At 41.7% G+C, this 24095-nt stretch overlaps 1 protein-coding gene across 1 annotated transcript in view; it reads right to left on the bottom strand.

The window, feature by feature from the left end:
* Nucleotides 1-24095, bottom strand: part of Trpc6 (transient receptor potential cation channel subfamily C member 6) — a 120821-nt gene that overhangs the window by 22686 nt on the left and 74040 nt on the right. Inside the window, exons 2-5 of the mRNA XM_005346789.2 lie at nt 19474-20248; nt 12196-12378; nt 9503-9667; nt 4332-4548 (exon numbers count right to left, since the gene is read on the bottom strand). Coding sequence (XP_005346846.1) covers nt 4332-4548; nt 9503-9667; nt 12196-12378; nt 19474-20248 — 1340 coding nt within the window. The remainder of the gene's footprint in view (nt 1-4331; nt 4549-9502; nt 9668-12195; nt 12379-19473; nt 20249-24095) is intronic.

Below are 24095 nucleotides of genomic sequence, written 5' to 3'. Positions count from 1 at the left end.
TGACTTAGAAGCAGGCTTCTCCCCTAACCTCCAGCATCTCCTGCCCCAGTTCCCACATCCATCTCTCATCTATCACAGAGCATGTTGGTCCAGTGGCTGAGGAGCACTGGCAGATGAAGAAAATGCAATGGTCTTTGCTATTCAAGAACACATTGTATGCTTTTCTCTGCACAGGACAGAGAATGTGGTCTTACGGCAGACAGTTTCATTACTCTCATTAGGTAATTTTAGGCTAGCAGGCATTGGTATGAGCGCATATAAATTTATAACAGAAAATAGTGCAAGACTCACATTCACACAAAAAACAATGAACAAGGTGGAAAACTTAAAGACATCTATGTTCTTGGTGTGGTCCCCAGGTTTTCCCAACCTTACCAAAGACTACAATGGTTCAGAGGAGTACACAGACCAAGGGGACATTGGACATCACACAGTCCAGTAGTTTTCAAAGCTTTCCTTTTCGCCTCGTACCTTTGCCTCATCTTTTTTTATGGTATAAGTGGTAGCTTGCTGCAGCTGCCAAACTACAGCTAACACTCAGAGCTATTCAGCCTGAAGGAAGTGGGATTGTCTAATTGCCTCTCTGCTGCCCCCACCTCTGGGTTGTTGCTTAAGGACCTTTGAAATTGCCTACGTTAAGTCTGGTTTCTCCCCCCATTCAGAGAGCTCCCCACCCGGGCCACACTGCTTAAACAGCACGGGGTTGCAGTCTTACTACTTCTGAGGGAGGCTTGCTCTGCTGCCAGATTGTGAGGACGCTCTCTTCAAAGAGAATGTGCTCATTCTATTTCTGTACTCTGGAGCAGTGGAGACTGTATCTGCTCTTTCTGCATTTGAATTTCTCTAAAGAGCAACCCACTTGTGTGCTCACTGAGTTTGTTCTTCTTCTGCAGAGCTTTGCTTACCCATGAAACTAAGGCAGCTTGAGCGTCAATGTGCCCTGCTTGCCCCTTTTTCCAGGCATATTTCATCTTTTTCTCTAAATGGCCATCCCCACCAATGGAATAAGCTTCAGGTTACAATATTGAACCCCCTTCTTTCCATCACATTCAGTAATGAAAACACACTCCCCCAAATCCTCTGAGGACCAATCTGTGGAGTCAGTCTCTCTACAGTGGCTACAACAGATAGGTAAGCACCCTTGTTTGACAATCTTGCAGCCACGGTCTCTGCAGCAGAGCAATGACAGCACTGATTTTGTATACCCTGTTCGAGTCAACCCAAGATTGCTTTGTGCTTTCTCAGCAGATCACTGATAGTCACAAAAGACAAGTGATTCCTGGACTTCTGAACATGACGAGTTCTCCAATGCAGCCCCGCCCTGTGTTCCTGCTAGACCTTTCACCGACCCTGGTTTGAAGTTATCCTGCCTTGTCACAGTCACTTGCAACTCCACTTCTACTTCAGCTTTCCAAATTTTCATCAAATGAAAATCACATAGATTTGCTTTTTGTTAAAAAGAACAAAACAAAAAACCATGAGTCTTTCCCAGCAACACTGTAACACACCTGGCCTGTGACTGACATAGCCTACTTCTCATTAATATTTCTAGAAAGCTCTGTGACTTCCTTGCAAGACAAAAACACAAGAAAATAAATAGCAGTGCCAGAAACTGAGCCAGGAACCTCACATATTTTGCATGTACATAACTATCTCTTTTGATTTACTTTTGTTCTCTCTTCAACATTGTGAAGCACAAAGGTTAGGAGGGCAGTTTTTCCATGGAAAAATGTTGTTTTCTTCATAGCATTAAAGGTTAATTTAATATTCTCAGCTTTTGTTTCTCATTGAAAAATATTCAAATCTATACTAAAAATTAAATTACAGGAAGAATGAATTTTGATAAAGAATTAAATGAGCATTCATTATCTCTAATACTATCAATAAAATTTATTTTCTTTTCAAAACTATGTCTTGTATCTAAAGAGATACCTCTTGTCTAATAGGGAATGCTTACTGTATATAAAAACAGATACTATCTAGCAAAAAGTTTAATAATCATCATAATTATCTGAGACTCTTTGAGCCTGTCCTATGCTCCATTTCCTGTATTATACATTTTACTTATATTAATATAGTAAAAAAAACCTCATAGTTCTTAGTATGATAAGATAGAGGCTATGAAATAGTATTCACTATTCATAAATAGTAAATCATAATTAGTAAGTCATAAAATAGAGATAAAAAAATCTCTTCCAGTTTTGTCAATTAAACTAGAACATTAAGAGTTAAAGAAAAGTCAAGTCCTATCATGTGTCCATTATTTTAGTAAAACCAAGGGGAAACTATGTTTTCCCTTGAAACTTGTCAATGAAATGAGTGGTTTAAAAGTTTTGAATAATTTAGTAGCTGTTGAATTACTTCACAGAGTTAAAAATAATCATACCAGAGCCGGGCGGTGGTGGTGCACGCCTTTAATCCCAGCACTCAGGAGGCAGAGGCAGGTGGATCTCTGTGAGTTCAAGGCCAACCTGGTCTACAAGAGCTAGTTCAGGACAGACTCCAAAGCTACAAAGAAACCCTGCCTCAAAAAATAAAAACAAAAAATAATCATACATAATTGTCATATTACTTCCTAATATTTCAATTGATCATCCATTGGACTGAAGAAGCCTAGAAGACATGGATGTCCTAGAAGTGACATGAAATCGGCAGCAGGTATTCCCCACGTGACTAAGATGGACAGCTGATGGAGTGCACCTTCTGGACTATGGGAGATTCTGTGGGAAGAGCCTTTGAGTTTTCTCAGACTCTACACAGTTCCCCTGACGGAATTTCATGCAGTCAAGGCCTTAAGAGTCACATGAGAATGAAGAATTTCTGGAACTTTTTTTATATCCAGGCTTATTCCAGGAGTCATTCTTCCTATGACTCAGTTGACATTTATCCCTGGAAATGCTAGGACATTTCAGAGTTAACCATAGATATAATGAGAAGTTTTTTTAAGCTCCCCATCCTAACCACGGACATCTCTATCCTCCCCCCCCATCTAATCTACAATCCTCCCTGTAGACACGCAACATTACCATGCTATTCACAGGGTAAGCTCTAAGACACTCCCAGATCCTCTCCGCACATGCTCAATTCCTGTGACTCTTGCCATTGTTCACAGCAGTTGGGCTCAGCCTCTGGGCTCACCCCTCCTTCAAGTCTCCTACTACCTCAAAACCACCGAAACGTTTCTGAAATGTGCTCTGACCCATCACCAGGCATTGGAAATCACCCTCTGACCATTTAACCATCCACCTCAATCCCCCACATCCATGAAGTCTCCAGACACCAGCGATGACAAGCTCACAATGGTTCAAGAGGTCCACTCTTAATATAGATGCACATCTCATCACCTAATGCTCCCACACCTCTGAGTCTTTATCCCCCAAATGCTCAGTCTGGTAAACAGGTCTTCATCCTCAAAGCCTAGTTAGAGGAGCCATCGGTATTTAGGGGAGGACTCTGCTGCTTCTTCTGCATCCCACCTCACTAGTATTTCAATGTCCAATCTTTACTTCTGTAGCATCTTAACAATTCCTCAACCGTAGCATTTTTTCATGAATGATATTTAACTATTGACTTTTATTTATTACCCAGATTACTTCCTTGAATGGGAAGACTGCATCCCACTAAACTCAGTATCCTTATTACCCAATGACAGCTCAGTAGCTGTTGAATGTGTTTGTTCATAAATATCCAACTGAGATATTTTCTTGCGTGCTTTCTATTTTGTGGCAATCCTCAGATGGAAACGGGTTCTAAGGACAAATAAAATCTTGTCATGCTTCCAACTGACTTCCTCACCTTTCACCTGAGGAAGTGATCTACCTACTGTTCACATACTTCAATAAGAAAGATGCTATTATATGTAGCAGATTGGAAATCTGAGGTACAGAAAGACTGCGTGGCCTGATGTAAGTCAAGGGCTTTGAATAATTCCCTGTACATAACACATTTTCAGTCCAAATGAGTGGCTACTAGTTTTAATTTCGCTTAATCCCAACATAAAATGACAAGGTTGCTTTCAAGTTTGAACTCAAAGCTATCCCAAACTGCACATAGGATGCTTTGCTTATTGGTGGTGGGTTTGGTTAATAGTGGCATGCTGATTTTCTTCCTTTTTGGGGGAGAGAACGCAATTATCACAGGGCATATAAAAAGAATGACGTTAGTAATAAGGGCACCATAGCAACTGTGTAAGATCACAAAGAAAGTCACCGTGCATGGAACTCTGTTTCCTGCTGCATACATTTGTATAACTGATTGTGTGGACGAATCAGCATGATTCAGTCTGATTGCTAAGGCTGCAAAAAGGAACAAGACAGAAAATCAGTCTTTACCTATTACCCAGGATATAATGAGCATCTCCATCCATGAGAAGCAGGATGTTTTCATCCTGAACAGCTGTCTTGCATTATCTGTGCTGGTTTCATTAGGGAGGAGCTTGGTGCCTTCAAATCTGTCAGCTGCATTCATGACAAGCAGCCCCAGGAAAATGGTGAAGGAGGCTGCATGTGCTACAAATTTCATGAATGGTCCACGCATTATCTTCCCCATCTGCCAAAACACACATCAACAGAAAAAAAAATCTTAATATCTCTCTCTCTTTCTCTCTCTCTCTCTCTCTCTCTCTCTCTCTCTCTCTCTCTCTCTCTCTCTCTTTTTCACACACACACACAAGCATCTGCATATTTTAATGTTCTTCTGAAATAGCCATATGTATTTTTTTGATTAGTAACAGAAAATCATTTTTATGCTGTTGTAAAATTTTGTCCATGTTCTTTTGCTTGCTGAAGTTTCTAATAATTGAAAACTAACTTTTCTATTAAGAATATCTAAATTCTTTTGCTGGAGAGATATCCCAACAATTAAGAGTGCTTACTGCTCTTCCAAAGGACCCAAGTCCATATCCCAACACCCTCATGGGGTAGCTCACAACCACCAGTAACTACATTCCCAAGTGATCTGATGCCCTCTTCTGGTCTTCTTCAGACACTCACACCTATATGGCAGGTCCACAATTGAACACAGATGCATAAATGAAACAAACCTTTTAGGAAAAAAAATTTAAAATCTTAAGGTGTTGTTATTGCTGGTTCAGATGAAGAAGACACTATCAGGACACTCATAGGGAGCAAACTCATTCAGTGAGCCTAAAGCATACATATATATGGATATAAATATATATAAGGGTATGCAACAATAATAATCAAAGAAAAAGTGGCTACCAATGTCAGAGATGTGGGGTCAAGGCAGGGCTTCAGGCGGGGTGGTTGGGATTGGTGGGAGAGAAAAAGGGAATGAAGGAAATTAATGTATTAATATATCAACTAAAACATATTTAAGAAAAGAAAAAATATGTATTTAAAATAATTTAAAGGAAGTGCTTCCCTTTAGGCATTATATATCACAGTCTTCTAGTTTTTCATCTATTAGCAACTGAAAGAGAAGCAAGAACTTCGTGAAGATATATATTACTAAAATTTTATCTTTATTTTTGTGGATATACAAGAAATTCTAAAGCATTTTAAATAGAAGCATCAGTTTAGCCAAAGATACCTCTCACTATTAAATCAGCTCTATGGACCAGTAATAATGTTTAGTTCATTGCTAATGAGAAAGTTACACACATTAGTATCATGATTCTCAGGATAAAGAATAGCCGATAAAACAGATTCACCTAAAATGAGGAAAACTCTACAGTGATGCTTTATTTAACCTGTGCTTGCCTTGGGGTTTATAAATTAGGGTTGGAAACAGATGTGAGAAAGAATCATAACCAGAGAAGGAGAAACAGCTAAGGAAGTCAGAAAATTAAGATTCAGTTAAAATATGAGAAATGTGTGAGCCTGAAGCAAACCACAAAGGCTCGAGTCAGAGTCTGGAGCTGGGGAGGCAGCGAGCTATGTCCTTATTGCTCACAGAAAGGAATGCCATTCACTGCAGGAAGTTGTCACACTGCATGTCCACAAGCGAAAGCAAGGACGGTTCAGATATTGGGCCCCGATGCTTGATGACATGAGAAACAGGAGTAAAGGCACGGCAGATTTTAGACACAGATGCAACCAGCGTTCAGAAGGGCATTAGCTAGAACACACACCGGCAAGATCCTCTAACTCCAAAGGAGCGAGAAAGTAGAAGACGCTGACAAATAGATGAGAACTCAGCAGTTAGATATAAGCCACATTTCCTAAAAAGTGAAGTCCTAGATCTACCTACAACTATGGACAGATTTCTTAACGTTCCTATGCTCAAGTTAAGTTTTCTTAGCTGTGGAATTGAAAGTCAGCATGGAAATTCACTCTTTTGAGGGTCTTTTGTTAGTATCGTGCTACAAAGTGCATTTGGGGAATATTTTGTACTATCACTACTATAAGGGACCAGAGGAGTTTTAAATATTGAATAATGGGGAACTTTGAAATCTTATACTATGGTATGAAGGGGGGCTGGGAAAAATAACTAAAATTCAATATGTAAGTATATGTAACTGTCAAACAAAAATTAAATTTAAGAAGAATTTGTCATTCCTATAAAAAGGGAGGGTGCCAAGAAGAACTAAGCAGGTGTTTAGGTTCTTGTTGCTCAAACCTGACAATCTGAGCTCAATCCCTGGAATCTATATAAAGGTGAAAGGAAAGAATAAATTCCACAAAGCTGCCCTCTGATCTCCGGATGTGTTCTATGATACACACATACACACACAAACATGCACACACATGTGGGGGATAATAAATGTTTTTCAATTAATTGGGATGGGAATACAACTTCCTATAAGAAAACCTGCACTATAAATGTCATTTCTAACAAATCTATTTTGTTGACATCAATAATGTGTAATATATATATATATATATATATATATATATAGTCAAGTTTGGGTCTTATGTATAATAAGGGGAAAATTCCATGGGGGTAGAGAAAATGCCATGTTTCCATTATCCCCTGACATCATCACAGTAAAAAGCCAGGAAGCTCCTATTGTGTAAGAAACCTTGCACCAGCATCCTAGCACGAGTCAGGATGAGGTTCGTCAGATGCTAAAAATGCTAGCACTGTGCCTGGGTGCTAAGACAACATGCTGAAAATGCTGACACATGCTCTCTCCCTCGTAACAACTGCGTAAGAGTCCCGCCTGTATCTAGGAAATGCACTGATGGCCTGGTGCGTTTACCCAGTGTAGAAGTAGGAATGGCGGGCTGCTTCCCACCACCGGCTAGCTTTACCCGAAACAATTACACTGAAACTGTATTCTTTTAAACACTGCCTGGCCCATTCGTTCCAGCCTCTTATTGGCTAATTCTCACATTTTGATTAACCCATTTCTAATAATCTGTGTAGCACCACGTGTCTTACTGGGAAGGACCTTAATCTGCATCCATCTCGGAGAGGAGAGCTATGGTATCTGCCCGACTATGCTTTCTTTCTCCCAGCATTCAGTTCTGTTTATTCTGCCTACCTAATTTTCTGTCCTATCAAAGGCCCACGGCAGTTTCTTTATTGACCAATGAAAGTGACACATAGATGACCCTCCTCCATCGACCCAGCACATGAAATAGATGGCCAAGAAGACTGTTGTTATTGAATTATTTCAGTAAGCCTCTCTGATTTGTGACTTACATAGAATCAGAAAGGTGGCTTCAAAATATTAAGAAAATTTGCTCGCAATGCAGCCTCCGAACCTACATGTGTACTAGCAGCATGGTAAGTCAGTGTTGCCCAGGCTTGGTGTAATGAGAGGCCCAGCTACAGGGCACTCTCACTGGAGGATCACAGTACAAGGTCTGAATGGATGAAACCCTGTCTGAAACAGTTCACAGAGAATTAAAGACGTAGCTTGATGGTAGAGTGCTTGCCTGAATTCAATACCCAGTCCTAAAAGAGAAAAATCCTCTTTGGTCTATTTGAACTTTTACCAGAAAAGCAAGGCCAAGTTTTCACCAAAGCCTGGAGAAATATTATGCTCTGAAAGCGTGTGACCACTACTTCATACCTCCAGTGCCTTTCTTCATGACACAACTGTTCTTGTTTGTTTGTTTGGTTGGTTGGTTGGTTGGTTGGTTGGTTGGTTGGTTGGTTTTTTGGTATTTCAAGACAGGATTTCTCTGTAGCTTTTTGAAGCCTGTCCTGGAACTCAATCTGTCAACCAGGCTGGTCTCAAACTCATGGAGATCGACCTGTCTCCGTCTCCCGAGTGCTGGGATAAAAGGCGTGTGCTAGCATTGTCTGGTCAAGTATTTGTATCCTTGTTCTCTGGTCATATAAGGTAATATATGAACAAAATATATCGCTCTGCTCAAATGCCATCTCAGGGGAAACAAAAGAATAAGGATTGAATTTTAGGAAGTCTTTGACAGATGGGCTTAATAAAACTAGGACTTTGTGCATAAAAATTATGTGTATCTATATGCCTAGATAAAAAAAATATAAGTAAATAACTTAAGAGAGTGATGTCTTATTTTACACATAAATAGTGACAGTATTTTGTTTCAGGTGAACTTTCTGTTTTTTTTTCTTTCTGTTTCCCATTGGAAATAAGCATATTTTTAGAATTTTAAAAAGAGTAAAAGTCTTTGAAGTGCTTTTCCCTAAATAGGACATTTATAACACATTGTCACTTTCCAAGGCTCAGGTGTAATCCCAATAGAAAGGGAGCAAAGAGTGTTTGTGCAGGAGATGGTGGGTTACTGCAGCCAGATGGTGGGTTACTGCAGCCAGATGGTGGGTTGCTGCAGCTAAATCATGTCTTTCAAACAAGACAGGGCTGTTGCACATGCAAGTTCAAAGTGACTGTGCAGCTTGTACAAGACCTGCACAAAACAAGCCAAAAGAAACCTCTGGTTTGGGGTGACTGGAGCGGTGGCAGGAGAATGTCATAAAGTCCCACAGTAGCTGAAGAGCTATTGGCAACTGACGGCTCCTGAGAGAGGGACAGACCATTTCCTTCAAGGATGGAGGCACTGAGAAGCTGCCCATGCTCCAGGAGACAGCCTACAACCCTGCTCCAGTAGACAGACAGCCTACACCCCTGCTCCAGCCTACACCCCTGCTCCAGTAGACATTCAACCTACACCTGTGTTCCAGTAGACAGACAACCTACACCCGTGCTCCAGTAGACAGCCTACACCTGTGCTCCAGTAGACAGCCTACACCCCTGCTCCAGTAGACATACAACTTACACCTGTGTTCCTGTAGACAGACAGCCTACACCTGTGCTCCAGTAGACAGCCTACACCCCTGCTCCAGTAGACAACCTACACCCATACACACACTGGCAGCTCTAAATGAATTCAGTGGGTTTTTAAAAAGAACACAAGAAGTTCGGAGGGCAGAGTAGTAGTATATAGGGAATGAATGGGGATGGATTTGTTCAAAATACATTGTATGCATGTGTGAAATTTTCAAACAATTATTTAAACTTGTATACTTTAGTCGGATTTTCACATTGGAGTTAGACATTTGCCAGCCAGCCAGAATGTCAGCTCCAGATGGGTAGCAGATCTCACAGACATACCTTGCTGCATGGAGCGCACCAGTATATGAGAGCCAGGAAGGGCAGTCCAATGGCAACCGCGAGGACCACAAGAAACTTGACTGCCATGGTCTGCTGCCGTAACCCAGAGAGGTTCTCATACCAGATGGAGAGGAGTTGTTGCTGGCAGTTGGGATGAGCTACAAACTGGTGATGAGGCAGCACAAACAAAGTTTGGTTAGAGACAGACAAAACATGGGCTCCTCTCTGGAGTCCAATACTGCTTTCTATGCTTTCTCAGGAAAAACATGGTTAGAAATAAAGACATCCATCCAACAGGTAGCAATAAGAACAGCACTCAGTTCTTCTATAGTATACAGATTCAAATATTTCTGTTGGTCAGATCTCCCCTTTGACTGTCAGGCTGTCTTTCAAAGCACAAAAAATGTTTGAGGTTTTAACATTAAAAAAAAATTCTCAAGTATTTTTGCACAAGTGCTTTTATGAATTTTATATACTTCTTTTAAGCAAGAAAGAACAAAATTAAGCCCATCCTAGCTTTTGTGGAAATGTTGTTTGTTTATAAAGATTTGTTTTTAAGTGTGTGTTTGTGCACACATGTGCTTGTGTATGCTTCTGCATGCATGTGTATCTATGGATGCATTTATCCATACATGTGTGTGGATGTATGCATGTGCATACATGCATCCATGAGTCCACATGCCTTCCGAAGCCAGAAGAGGGAGGGCATCAGAGCCTCTAGAAGCTGGAGTTGCAGGCAATTCGTGAGCCATCTGATATGGTGCTAAGAACTGATTATTCTGTAAAAATAGTGTGTGCTCTTAACTGCTGAGCCATCTCTTCAGCCAGATCACTGTTCAAAGCAAACACATCTTCCCTTCACTGATCTAGAATGGCATGCTCCTACAGAGGTAGTATTCTGCACCTGTATCAAGTCTTCACATTCAGCTTCACTGGGAGTCCCTGCTATCTCCTTCAATCTTTCAATTATAACATTTTCTAGAATTCGTTATCCTCACATATTCAATTTGAATAGTGTGTTTTTCATTGTTTTTATTGTTTATATAAGAGAATTAACCCTAGTTAATATACAAACAAGCAATCTTCTAAAATAAATTTTCATAAGGAAAAGATCAGGTTATGTAAGAAAACAAAAAACTTCAGGTGAGTCTTAAGGAAAGTTCATCCTAAGGCCTGTAGTTCATCTGTTCAGAATGGCAAAGCTTGAGTCACTGTGGGGGGAGTGAACCTCCTCTCTCACACTGTGGGAGGAGTGAAGCCCCTCTCTGCACACTGTGGGAGGAGTGAACCCCCTCTCTGCACACTGTGGGAGGAGTGAACCCCCTCTCTGCACACTGTGGGGAAGAGCTTTCTCTCTCTCTCTCTGTGTCTCTCTCTGCACACTGTGAGGAGGAGTGAACCCCCTCTCTGCACACTGTGGGAGGAGTGAAGCCCCTCTCTGCACACTGTGTCTCTGCACACTGTGGGGAAGAGCTCTCTCTCTCTCTCTCTCTCTCTCTCTCTCTCTCTCTCTCTCTCCACACTGTGGGAAGAAATGAGCTCTCTGCACACTTTAGGAAAGAATGAGCCCTCTGTCAGCACACTGTTGACCCTGGGAACTGGATGCATCTTTTCTGAAGGAAAAATTACAAAATATTCTAAAATATAATAAAAATATATAAAGTATAATTCTAGCATATAATTCCACACCCAAGAATCATTTACAGATTTAAAACAAGTAAGCTATTTAACTATTATATAAAAATGGTCAAAGTGTATTAGTGACCAAAGTTTGTAAAAATATGATAAGCACCATTGCATAGTAAACTGATTAAATGAGCAGAGCGACACAGCCATAGAGACAATGAAGTGTGTGTTTCTTGACTGGGATAAGAAGATGCCCCATAGGTGGGTGATCTACGCTGAATAAATACCATAAACATACATTGCTTTTATTTTTAAAAACTATTTCTTAAAACTTTTTACTGGCTGGAGAGATGACTCTGTGCTTAAGAGAGCTTCTGGTTCTTTCAGAAGAACAGAGTACGGTCCCAGCACCCACATCAGATTAAAGCACCTGAAACTCCAGCTCCAGGGAATCCAGGCGCTCTTCTGGTTTCATTGAGTATGCGCGCGTGCACATCCACCCCCCCCACACACACACTCACACTCACACACACACACACGTAAATAAATAAACACATGCATACATAAATAAACAAAACTTAGAAAATCTCCATGACCTAGAAAAGTGGTCAGAGGAGTAGGGATCACTGTCTAAAAAGGAATCTAAAAAGTATTCTCCAAAGACCCTGGAAAGATTCAAACCAAAGGAAGAATTGAAGGCGCTGTTCCAAATTGGGAAGTAGCAATCGATAAGAAAACAGAAGCATCTGAAATACTGTAACTACGTTTGTTCCCTTCATACAGAAAATGCCTTAGGGTTTCCATGTACGAAGTCATTTTTGTTATTATCGATTGAGGCCAAATGCCAACAACTGTGATGGTCTGAGTCAAAATGCCTAAGCTTTAATGACTGCCTTGCCCTGGGGGTTCGGTGTCTCACTAGCCACTTCCAGTTCCTTGAGCTGCTGCCCACTGCAACAGACAGTGAGGACACACCACCTCTGTTCAGCCCTACGAAGCCTTCTTGCTTGTTTGCATACCCACCCAAAAGAACTGAAGCAATGAAGGGGCTTCACGCCCAACCTTACTTTTTTTACTTCATATTTAATGGCAAGTTTTAATCGGCTGAGATTTGGACGGCCGAGGTCCCCAGGCTGGCGAGTCTCTGCGTCCCCATTCAGGATGGCCTCCACTTCTTCCGTGTTTCTGCAGAGATCCAGGAGACCAACCACGAAATCTTTGCACTGCATGGACAGCTTCCTATAGTCATTCTAGGGAAGACAGACACAGTTAAAATAAGAAAGAATTGACTCGCTTTGCCACACTTGGCAGAATTTTTCAGATAATTAAGGGATTGTACATTTCAAGAGAAAAAAAATCAACGTTTAGATTAGCTAAACCTGATTTGTTTCGGCTTTGTTTTGCTTTAAAAGAGGGTCTCACACTGTAACCCAGGCGGTATGAAAGTTACTGATGTCAAATTTACAGAAGTTCTCCCGCATTAGTTTCCCACTGCAGTTAGGATGAGACTCCACGCCCAGTCCAGTCTCACTGCATCTTATTTTAGATCCATTTCGATCCTGCTCTGCAGTCTGCCCCCGGAGATGCTTTATCACCTTGAAGATTTTTCTCAAGACTCCAAGAAAATCATATTTACTCAAGAATTACTGAAGTTGTTTTGAACAATTTCGTTGTGCCAAATTCACCAACCAACCTGGGAGAAATAAAACCTAAGCAGCCTTCTCCACAGCATAACTACCATGCTTCGTATAGATGCTGTCCTGTGTGGTATAATTTCACCATTAAGTTATAAAATACATACTTGACAGAACATTAGGAAACTATGTGCTGTGTTGACACTCCGGGGACTTGGAGCATCTGGGAAGACCCCATGAAAAGCAAGCACTGAGCTATTACCTGTACCTTACTTTTTCTTTTCCTTTCTTTTAAGACTGATTCTCAAGTACCTCAAGATGGCCTTGAACCCCTAGCCCTTTTGTCTCCAGCTCTCAGGTGCTGGGAATATAGATGTGTTCCACAAAATCTGGCTCTTCAATTGTCTTTTCAATGAATTGTTATTTCTTATATTATGAATCCAGCACGGGGTCAAAATATAAGATCTATGTATAGATTCTGAAAACTGGGAGTCTTCTCTTTAGATAAGAACAAGTTTAACCAGGTGTGTGTATGTGTGAGTGTGTGTGTGTGTGTGAGTGAGTGTGTAAGTGAGTGTGTGTGTGTGTGTGTGTCAGAGTTGGGAGGGACCTGTCATCCCAGCACTTGGAAGGCAGTAGCAAAGGGGTGGTGAGTTCCAAGCAGTGTAGACTATGCAGTGAGGCAGTGTAAAAACAAGCCATGTTGAGTGGAGGGGCTTTTACTGCGCTATTGTATCATCCAATGCAGGAAGGAGCTAGAATGCTGGTCATAAACTTCCACTGTCCTTCTATATGGCATCTCTTCATGTCTTCTCTGGCCTCTTCCTAAGCTTCCTCCCTCCATGTTTTCTTACCCTGAAATAAGGTTATAAACATATTACTAAATGTTAACCCAGAAAGCCTGTTGTGATTTGAATGAAAATGGTCCCCATAGGCTCGTAGGGAGTGGCACTGTTAGGAGGTGTGACCTTGTTGGAGTAGGTGTGGTCCTGTTGAAGGAAGTCTGCCACAGGGAGTGGGCTTTGCATTTTCAGATGCTCAAGCCAGGCCCAGTGTCACTCTCTCTTCCTGCTGCCTGTGGATCCAGATGTAACACTCCTGGCTCTTTCTCCAGCGGCAAATCTGCCTGACACCACCATGCTTCCCACAACAACAACAATGGACCAGACCTCTGAGCTGTAATTCAGCTCCAATTAAATGTTTCCTTTAAAGGATTGTCATGGTCATGGTGTCTTTTCACAGCAATAGAATCCCTAATTAAGACACCTGTTATCAAAACCTGCTGTGTAGCAGGTAGATATAATCTCATTTGATTGTCATACAATTTGCTAAAAGTAAATACTGTGTACCAAACCAGTCTCTAAATAACTGTTGGCACCCGACCTTGATATAAATCTGTTTGGCCTCAAACTCACTCGTTGGCTTTGAGGACATTACATCCATCATCTTTCCTCACAAATGCTTTCTTACTTTGAACTTCGAAATGACAGGTAAGCAGGGCAGATGCCATTCCCATATACATCATGGAAAAAATAAACAACCTGTTTCCCAGTTACAGTCATCTTACCAGCAATGCAAACTTAATCAATTCCTCCAACTTGAAACTCTCACGTGCTGTCAGCTGAAAGGTCCCTTAGACAGTCACAAGGGGAAAACACTGGGGAAACCTTGTGGTTCTGGGTGCCAGTAGACAAGTTTGTATTTTAACAACACTGCTCTGGAGAACAGCTTCATAAGTGATGGATGCCAAACAGCTCCATGTGTGCCAAGTGACCTCTCAGTGACTGTGAAACTGGCTGTCCTTGACCAGCTTCAGCCCGGCAGACTCCATTAAAACAGAGTGAGAGGGAAAACATCCCACACCCCAGGACCATGCTGGATGCCACCCAACACCCCAGCACCATGCTGGATGCCACCCCACACCCCAGCACCATGCTGGATGCCACCCCACACCCCAGCACCATGCTGGATGCCATCCCACACCCCAACACAATGCCAGATGCCATCCCATACCCCAGGACCATGCTGAATGCCATCCCACATCCCATAACCATGCCAGATGCCGTCCCACACCCCAGGACCATGATGGATGCCATGGTCTCACTCAGCTAAGAAACTTAGAGGGGAAATGCACCTAAAGATCAGGATTAGGGCAGAGTATTATTCTCCAGATAATGAAAGGTGCCCAGCTATGCTATGGGATCAAGTTTCAGTCTGGGCCTCCCCTGGTCTTCACAATAACAGTCACTAAAAGACACACTGCTCACAGCTCTGCCATAGCTGATGTGAGAAGAACAAAAGAGAAATGGACACTACCCTACGGGAAATGCAAAAGTAAATTACATACGACCTCAAACAAGAATTAAGGAAAGACACTTCCCAAGATGCTACTAACTGTCCTGTTGTGTTCAGCCTCAGCAGTAGCCCCGTTTCACTTAATGTCGCTTTTGAAGACTGGCATTTATTCTTTTAAATCCCACTGCAGCTATGGAGTTGAAGGAACAAGGAAGGAGACAGGCACACGCTGGATTTAGTGTAACAGACCTCATGATGTAGATTGTCCTGACAAACCTCTTTCTCTAACTGTGAACTATCACGGGCCTAAAGTCTGTTGAGAGGAGACTTTCTCTCCTCGTTCACTGCACACTTGAGCAGGAACACAGAGGGAAACCCCCTGCCTTGCACGCGAATGAGACACAGGCCGAATTTTGCTGCATATTTGTTTACACTTCTCTTCTCAACAGACTCTCATATTTTCCCATTTTTATTTAATTAAAATATAATTATGTAATTTTCTCACCCTCTCCTTTTTCCTACCTTTCTATTTACCCTTCACACTCCCCAAGTCATGGAGCATTAACCGTTGTTGTTACATACACTAAATGAATAAAGACGTTAACTCAGTCTGGTGGATCAGTTCTGTACTGCTTGCATGGATGTTTCTAGGACTAATGAATTTTTACTGCATAATCAACTAAGGGCGCTCATTCCCGAGTCCTCTCTGCATAGCTGTGAATCTGTGAGCTGCTTTGGGCAGAAAGGCCAGTTCCCCACATTGACTCTATCAATCCGTGAGCGTAACAGGTTTCATTTTCTAGAGTTTTCCTCAGTCTCTTTCTTCAGACAGTCTTCTCTTCAGCGGTCTTTCGCCTCCTTGATTAGGCTTGTTTCTAGAAACGTCTTCTGAGACTATTGTGAATGCGGTGTGTGCAGGACCTACTTAGCATGTTTTGCATTGTGGTTTTTTGTGTGTTGATTTGAGTATCTTTCCAGCAAGCACTGTGTTTCACTTATTTTCTGAGTCTACACAAGCAAGGCATACCATACGCAACCAGCAAGCTTTGCTGGAGAATGCAAAGAAAGAAAAAGAAGGATTTAAAGTATAGCTGTATCTGAATTCCTGTTACTGCTTAATAGACACATGAGGTAAGATATAGTTCCTCATTGTCTGGTCTCCTATAGACACATGAGGTAGGATACGGTTCCTCATTGTCTGGTCTCCTATAGACACATGAGGTAGGATACGGATCCTCATTGTCTGGTCCCCTATAGACACGTGAGGTAGGATCCATTTCCTCATTGTGTGGTCTCCTATAGACACATGAGGTAGGAGATGGTACTGCAGTATCTGGTCCCCTATAGACACATGAAGTAGGATACAGTTCCTCATTGTGTGGTCCCCTATAGACACGTGAAGTAGGATCCAGTTCCTCATTGTGTGGTCTCCTATAGACACATGAAGTAGGATCCAGTTCCTCATTGTCTGGTCTCCTATAGACACGTGAGGTAGGAGATGGTACAGCAGTGTCTGGTCACCTATAGACATGCGAGGTAGGAGATGGTACTGCAGTGTGTGATCTAGTAATTGCTGTTGTGTCATGAAGTTAGAGTAGGATTCCCTTAAAATAATTCATAAATATCAAAAAGAGTACATTTTCTCCTTCCTCTTTTGTCAGGACATCAGCTCTATGCTCCTGGTGCTGTGACTCTGCCTTGCAGGCTAGATCTCAAGTAAGTGACACCCCTATAAGGTCTAAGAATAGCCACATGACCTTAATACTAACAAATACTACTTTTCGACCCAGTCAGTTTCTTGCAGGACACTTATCTTTCAAGCAGGCAAATGGCCCCAAATTTTTAACCATTATACAGCAGAACATAGCCATGATTTAAAAATAGACATGATGATAGTTTCTCTGCCGTTCTCTTTCCTCCTTCTGCAGCAGAGGCATCTGGGGAGCCATGTGTATCTCAGTGCACAGGCATCTGGGGGGCCATGTGCATGTCAGTGCACAGACCTCGAGGGAGGATAATGGAGCTGGCAAAGCCACAGAAACCCTTTCTCTCCAGAATTACAGGTTGCAGACAGGGCTTGCTGCCTAAAGGAGATGAATGGGGAACTGAGGTGCATTACGGGAGTCATTGCATTACTACAGGCAACCCAAGAGGTAGAGGGGTTCAGAACAGAATTTATAAACATAGCCCACAGAAACATACAGAGACACCAAAAGTAAATTGGGACGCCAGGGACATGTATTTGTTGACAAGCAGGGTCGAAGAGACACCCTGTAGCCTCCAGAGGAAAAAGACACCCGCCCGCCCGCCAGAACCTTCTTTGTAAACCACAAGCCTCATGGTAAAATATAAAATAATAGAAATGGGTAATTTAAGATATAAGAATTAGCTAGCAAGATGCCTAAGTGATTGGCCAAGCATTATTGTAATTAACATAGTTTCTGTGTAATTATTTCAGGTCTGGGTGGCCAGAAACAAACAAGTGGCCTCATCTCACACTGGATTTCTGTTTGTGGTTTTTGTTTGTTTGTTTGCTTGCTTGCTTGTTTACTAATTTTGTGTCTACTGTCAAGTCTTAACTCTGACTTTAAGCTTCCAATAGTCAAGATCTCACATTATTCTCTGAGGCTTATTTTCGTAAGATATTTCATTCCTTTAGAAAATAATGTCATATGTGTTAAGTAATAAGGGATCTTCCTTTAATGATTAGCCTATTTCTAAACCCTGAGTGGTGTGCTGTGTCTCCCCACTTTCCACCACCTGCTAAAGAGGAAGCTCTGTGGTAGAGATGCATGTGGACTAGCATTAAAATGTATCAGTTCACATGTGTGCTCAAATGTACAAGTAAGAATCAGAATCTTTTTAATGTACTTCCCCTCTTCATTCACCATTGCCAAGGAATACACCTTTCTTGAGAGGGAGGCCTGCTACAATGAGGTACATAAAGTATTAACAAGGACCACTGAACACAATCAGACTGGATACTCCACATAGGAAGGTCAGCAGCATGTGTGTGCTCTTTGGCTGGGAATCAGGGCTTCCATCCTCTCCAGATGTGGCAGTGACCACACAGACAATGGCTGGATCTGATACCACATCTTTCCCCAGCCACTCTGGTAATAGTCTGCTTCAAGTTTGACATGCCTGCTTCACTCACGTGTACGAGACTATTCTGCTTCTTTCTCTCATTCAGTCTTTCAATATCCCATTGATTCTTCCACGCATGGAAGTGTCACCTTCCATGACAGTTGGCTGAAGCCTAGTAAGAATTTCATCTTTTTCCTTAACTTCTATAGCACAATGGTCAAAGCTCAACCTTGCAGTCATACTTTATTTTATGTCGTGTTTATTCATATATCTACTGTCTCTCAACCTGTGACTTGTTTATCTTTCTGACCCAGTGCACACACAGACACAATATGTTTTAAGAGAAAGAAGGAGAAAATTAGAGGAAAGCTGTATTCTGATCCCAGCTCTGCCATTTGCTAGTTTTTGAATTCAAGTCCTACTAGACCTTCCTATTTCCCCAGTTCTCAGATAAAACAGAAAAAATATCTACTCAGGGCTGTAATAAATACAAAATGCCTCATAGAAAGCAGATCATTAGAACAACAATTATAATACACTTGTTGAATGAAACATAAATTAGGTATTGGAAAAAGCTCAATCAATAAGCCCCTGCTTCACAAGAATTAGGACCTTAAGAATTCCACAACATGTTGTTTAAAAAAAAAACTGTACACATTGACACATGTCTGTAACCCCAGCAGCACCTCAGACAGGTGGATTTCTGGAGCGCAGACAGGTGTAATCACTAAGTTCCAGGTTCAGGGAGAGATTTTGTCTTGCAAAATAAGGGAGAGATGATGAAGGAAGACACCCAATGTCAACTGTTGGCGGACATACACACGTTTCCACAAGCTCACATGAACACATACCCACACATGCATGCACACACACACACACATGCATGCATCCACACACACATGCACGTGCACACACACCCATGCACACCACAAACACACGCACATACCCATACCTATGTGCACACACACATACACATACCCATGCATGCACACACATACACATGCACACACGTGCACACACACGCACATGCACACAAACATACACACACACACATCTCCATAAAATCCCCAGATGTACAGTGGTTAGCACATCACAGAAACATGGAAACACACCTTGACTTTGACCTAGCCAACATCATACTTTCTCTCACTCTGAGTCTTCCAAATTTTGGTCCATTCTTTCAGACATAGCTGAAATGACAGCATCTGCAGAACTTTGCCAAACTCTGGTAGGAATTGGATACATCTTGCACTAATACTGCGCAGCTCGCTGCTTATAGATCTAACTTAGCAGTTAAACTTGGTGATGGTACTGCTATCGATGACCTACCTTGAATTCTTTCTCAATGTTTGCAAGCACGGCCAGCTCATTGCTGAGTTCTAAAGCTGTCATGACTGGGTCCTCACTGGACAACGACAGGTAGGCTGGGCTTGCCAGGCCTTTGTAGGCATTAATCCTGGATCTGGAATGACTGAATGAGTCATGCTTCTGTTTCTGGCTGCATTCTGTACACTTGCAGAAGTAATCATGAGGCCGTTCAATCCGGGCACCCTTTCTCAGAAGTGTGTGCACAATTTCATATTCCTGGCAGTGGGCAGCCAGAATGATTGGTGTCACATCATGGGAGAACCGAGTCCCATCTTCATCATAGGCATAAAAGTCATCTTGCTGGAGTTCAGACTGGCTAGGGCTTGTGGCTAACCTCTTGCCTTCAGCAAAAGCTGGATGGTTGAGGATTGCCTCCACAATGCGCACATAACCTTTACTGATAGCTAAGAGTAAAGCGTCCCCAACTCGAGACAAGTTTTCCTTCTTGAGCAACAGCTCTGTAATTTCCAGGTGCTCATTGGCCACTGCCAACTGCAGGGCATTCTGGCCCATGTAGTCCACACAGTTGACATTGAGGGATAGGCACTCCTCCAGCATCTTCCGCACCACTGGGATGTTGCCATATTCGGCTGCATCTAGAAAGCGTTCCTCCTCAATAGACAGGCTTGTCGAGTGGTCATTAAACATGTATGCTGGTCCTCTATTAGCCAACCTTCTTCCTTTCTCACGAAGAACTGTCTGCCGCCGGTGAGTCAGTCTGTTTTCATTACCCCGGCTGGAATAAGGCAGAAAAAACATCAAGAAATCATATTAAGAGCATTTTCTTGTGCCAAATGACCTGTCATCCACCTAATGCAATCCTCAAGTATATTAGATGTTGCCTCAGCATCTCTAGACCTACTAGCTGATAAGATGAACATGAATTTGTTTGTTAATGAACTCTAAGAACCTCTTATTTAAGGAAGATAAGTACTTCATAGAGCTTCACTATCCAATCTAAGATAGAGACTCTGGAGAGTGCAATCATTTTTTTTTGTGACATTCATTTAGAGATATTAATGAGAATCTCTGAACTGCATATAGTAAACAGTTGGAAAAGGCTATTGGTCACTGTGATAGTTAATTTCAAATGTCAGCTTATCACAACCTAAAGTCACCTAAAAAGAGAGTCTTAATGAGGGATTGTTTAGATTCGCTTGACCTGTGTCATGACTGGGGATTTTCTTGTATATAAGGAGGTAGATCTGTGTGGTTGATTGGGGGGGGATTATCATATCAAAATCATATTCATAGATCTTGTTTCTATGAAAAAATATTCACAGTCAGTAGACATTAGCCCAAGAAGGATTTTTTTTTCTGGTGCGGGTGTGGGGAATGGGGAACACTTACTCACTGTTAGTGGGAGTACAAACAGGTGCAGTCACTATGAAAAGAGTGTGGTTGTTCCTCGAAAATCTAGAAATAGATCCACCATGTGATCCAGCTGCACCACTCCTTGACCCATTCCCCAAAGAACTCTGTATTCTACTACAGAGATACTTGCTCACCCATGTGACTGCTGCTAAACTCAGTGGTCAGAGTGGAAACAGCCTAGATGTCCATCAAATGATGAATGGCTCAAGGATTGTTATGGAAGTGGCGTCAGAATGATTGGAGAACCAAAGGAACAAGGCATGAGTTGTGAGATTGCATCCCCTAGACATGTCTCCCCATGAGGTCTCATCAACATGGCTGCCTAAACAAGACCTGACAAGGACAACACACAGGCATGCTAATATGGGAGTGGGAAGCTCCTGTGTGAAGCCTCAACTCTGGACAAAGACCGGGAGAATGCTGAGAGCAGGAAAAATGTTCTTCCCAGTGGAAAGGATTTCTCCTGTAGTGGTTCTCCAATAATGTAATGTATTGGCTTGAAGAAAAATGTCCCATAGGCTCATATATTTGCATGATCGGTCCCCAGTTGATAAATTGTTTGGGAAGGATTAGCAGGTATGGCTATGTTGGAGTAGGTGTGTCCTTACTAAATGAAGTATGTCCCTGGGAGTGAGTTTTGAGGTTTTGAAAGTTCATGCTACTCCCAGTGTCCTCTCTCTCTCTCTCTCTCTCTCTCTCTCTCCCCCTCTCTCCCTCTCTCTCTCTCCCTCTCTCCCTCTCTCTCTCTCGGACAAGGATGTAACTCAGCTACTTCTCCAGCACCTTGCCTTCCTGCTTACCCACCTGCCTGATGCCATGTTCCCTGCCACCATACTTCCACCATGATGATGATGAACTAAACGTCTGAAGCTGTAAGCTAACCCCCAGTTAAATGCTTTCTTTTATAAGAGCTGCCTTCATCGTGGTGTCTCTTTACAACAATAGAACGGTGACTAAAAGGAATGTCAAATAGTCATCCCTGAGATCATATTCATGTACATAGCATTATATAGACTAAACAAGTTATATTTATGTATTTAATAATACATGTGTGTGTACATGTATCAAATAATAATTAAATGAAGCCATGAATTTGAGAGAGCAAGGCATGTATAGGAGGGGTTGGAGAGAGAAACGGGAAGGAGAAAATAATATAATCATATTATTATTTAAACACACATTTGTGGTATATTTATGTGATTGGATACTTATTATTCAATTGTTAGGAAAAATGAAATTATGGAATTCACAGGAAAATGAATGCAAAAATTTTTGTAGATAAGCCATGTCTAATATGACCTAATTGTGTCACCAAGTGTAACTTGGTGTGGCTGAATGAGAAACTCTGGATTGACAGAAATCCTGATATCCTAACTCTTTGGGGGTCTATGTTTTGCAGCCCCTGCTGAGAAGCATAGTTTGCCTTGAATCCTTGCTCATTTTTTTGTTTTTTCTACCCTCAGACAAAGTGTTGGTTCATGGAGGGACAGTCCTGTCATGGGTCTTAGACAATCAGTGGCATGCCTTTGGTAGGGCCTACAAAGAGCATCCACTTTGCCCAATTCCTGTTCACTCTGTGTGTATGTTCATACATGTAACTTAAATGCACCCATGTTTACCATTAAATGTTATAATTGTCTGTTTATTGCATCTCATTTCAGACTACAAAAACAGTAAGTCTCATGTTTTAAACTGGTATGTACATTTAAGTCTCTTACAAAAATACTTTATATTTAATCCAACCCTCATTTAAAATATATTAAGATATTCTCTACTATTGTCATTTCTGCTGTTAACCTTCTATTGCAAGCAACTTTTTCTTCTTTCTGTCTTTTTACAAATGTAAATCTTACCTGTTAAGAGCCAGTACAGTCAAGCTCAGACCCAGCTTTCCAGACAGATTCTATACTGCAATTTTGCCTGATAAAACTGCTCAGAGATCTAGGAAATATGGCATTTAAATATTTAATTATTAAAAAACTTTTCATAACAAAAAGAGACAGGTTGGCTCCTAGCAACAGCACTCTATTTTCTCTGAAGAAGACAGAAAACGAATGGGCACACAACAAAATCCATCCGCAATTCACTGCAACTGCCAGGCACTAACCACTGGACAAAACTGCATTTCATCTAAACTGAAGATCTCCAGATGTGGACAGGATTGCTGGAATTGACCGGCTAGCTGCTCAGGTCAAGGTAGGCTTGCCTTCCTACAGATTTCTTAGCCCACAGGATCTTCTGGAGCCTGGCAGGCCCTGCACTAAACAGCAAAAGGCAAATACCACCTTCAGCGACCATGGAGGACCCTGAGGAGTAGCTCTAGGTGCCAACCAAGTAAGTTCTATGTTATTTTTTAATCAGTAACTCAAGTAAAATTTTATCCTTCTCAAAGATCTCTGATGAAGTTTGACAGCTGAGAGGTTTTGTCAGTTTAAAAGGACAACCTCATCAAACAAATTTCAGTAAAATACAAATACAAGACCTACAAGTTATAAAGGTGTGAGGACAAATACAAGTTATCAAAATTTTCTCTCATAGTGCCTTCAATAGTCTTAAAAATACTTTTTATTGTACAAAAATATCAGTCACAGTCATTCTGACATAAATATGCTACTGTTTATACAATGTATGTGTCTAAAACTTCTGTTTTCACAAACCCAAAGAATTCTTGTGAGTTCCAGGGAGCCAAATTGAAGGATCCACTTTAAACAGGTCAGATACCTCCCCCTCAATTCCCTGGTCCTAATTTTTTTTCCTTAATTTAACTTTCTCCTCTGTTCTGCCAATACCTTAAACAGGTGTAAGAGACACCAGACATTTCCATACCACAAACACCAGACAGGAGCAAAGAGACCAACTATGTCAGAATGTGACCAGCACCCAGCCTTCTCAGGTTCCCTCCAAAGATGTTGTCCACAAATAAGCAGGAAGACGGCTTAAGAATCCTCTGCCCCAATTCCTTTAACCTGTGACGCCTAACCTCCTGATTTTTTATTATAAAAAAGATATAGGAATGTAATGATTGTTCTGTCTCTTTAAGAGACAAGCCACTCTCCCTCCCTCCCTCATCCACTGAGGCAGGCAGGTCTTCCTTCCTGTTTGTAGCCTTAGTCTCTTTTTTTCCAGCTCACTCTTAGAGAGGCAGCTTTGGTCTCTCCCCTCTCTCTCTCTCTCTCTCTCTCTCTCTCTCTCTCTCTCTCTCTCTCTCT

The sequence above is a fragment of the Microtus ochrogaster genome, chromosome 5 (assembly GCF_000317375.1).
Source record: "Microtus ochrogaster isolate Prairie Vole_2 chromosome 5, MicOch1.0, whole genome shotgun sequence".
Lineage (NCBI taxonomy): Eukaryota > Metazoa > Chordata > Mammalia > Rodentia > Cricetidae > Microtus > Microtus ochrogaster.
Note: the sequence above shows the minus strand (reverse complement) of the source record. Positions and strands in the feature narration are given on the sequence as shown.